Here is a 248-nt window from a genome sequence, read left to right on the forward strand (position 1 = left end):
CCTGGCCGTGTCCCGGCTGTCCCCCGAGTACCCCCGGGACGTGCCCCTGCTGCGGGCCGCGCGCTCCGTGTGCCGCGGGGGGCTCGGGGGGCTCTGGGCGGAGACCCTCTACCAGGGCGCCGTGTTCCAGCTGCGCCGCGGGGACCAGCTGGCCGCCACCGCCTCGGCCGGCCGCTTCCTGGACCTGCACGGGCCCGGCCAGGCCTACTTCGGGGTGCTGGGCGTCGATTAGGGGGGTTTGGGAGGGG

General features: G+C 77.4%; 1 protein-coding gene across 1 annotated transcript; it reads left to right on the top strand.

The window, feature by feature from the left end:
• Positions 1-4: 4 nt before the first annotated feature.
• Positions 5-237, top strand: LOC120498120 (tumor necrosis factor-like; the record flags this gene model as incomplete). The annotated part of the gene is made up of 1 exon (XM_039700484.1): positions 5-237. A coding segment is annotated over one exon (228 nt), but the record flags the coding sequence as incomplete, so codon positions are not given.
• Positions 238-248: the final 11 nt, after the last annotated feature.

Source organism: Passer montanus, unplaced genomic scaffold, assembly GCF_014805655.1.
Source record: "Passer montanus isolate IOZ18808 unplaced genomic scaffold, ASM1480565v1 scaffold14042, whole genome shotgun sequence".
Lineage (NCBI taxonomy): Eukaryota > Metazoa > Chordata > Aves > Passeriformes > Passeridae > Passer > Passer montanus.